General features: G+C 58.6%; 1 protein-coding gene across 1 annotated transcript in view; it reads right to left on the bottom strand.

Moving 5' to 3' along the window:
• Positions 1-241: 241 nt before the first annotated feature.
• The window catches only part of LOC117945900 (protocadherin-16-like), a 3433-nt gene continuing 3201 nt past the window's right edge, over positions 242-473 (bottom strand). Inside the window, exon 4 of the mRNA XM_034873633.1 lies at positions 242-404. Coding sequence (XP_034729524.1) covers positions 242-404 — 163 coding nt within the window. The remainder of the gene's footprint in view (positions 405-473) is intronic.

Here is a 473-nt window from a genome sequence, read left to right as displayed (position 1 = left end):
GGGGGGGGGGGGTACGCTGCCTTGCTCGAGAGCACCCGGCAGTGCCCAGGCAGTGAAGTGACACCGCTCCAGCCACCAATCTGTATTTTGGTCCACACGGGGACTTGAACCAGCGACCCCCTACGGACTGAGCTACCCCCCCTTTGTGGACGCGATGGGAGAGAGGAGGTGTTTGTTTCCTGGGTGAAAGTCTCTTGTTTTCTCCTCATCTACCAATCACAGGGCTGTAACGGTTCATGCATCACGGCCATGTTGTCTCACCCTTCTGGTTGTCCAGCTGGAAGTTGCTGTCCTCGTTGCCGCCGGTGATGGCGTAAGAGACGGCGTCTCCGTCGGGGTCGTTGGCGTGGACGATGGCGACCAGCGTGTCTGGACCGGCATCCTCACTGAGGAACGTCTTATAACTGAGAGAGAGAGAGAGAGAGAGGGAGAGAGAGAGGGAGAGGGAGAGAGAGAGAGAGAGAGAGAGAGAG

This window comes from Etheostoma cragini, chromosome 6, assembly GCF_013103735.1.
Source record: "Etheostoma cragini isolate CJK2018 chromosome 6, CSU_Ecrag_1.0, whole genome shotgun sequence".
NCBI classification, from domain to species: domain Eukaryota; kingdom Metazoa; phylum Chordata; class Actinopteri; order Perciformes; family Percidae; genus Etheostoma; species Etheostoma cragini.
Note: the sequence above shows the minus strand (reverse complement) of the source record. Positions and strands in the feature narration are given on the sequence as shown.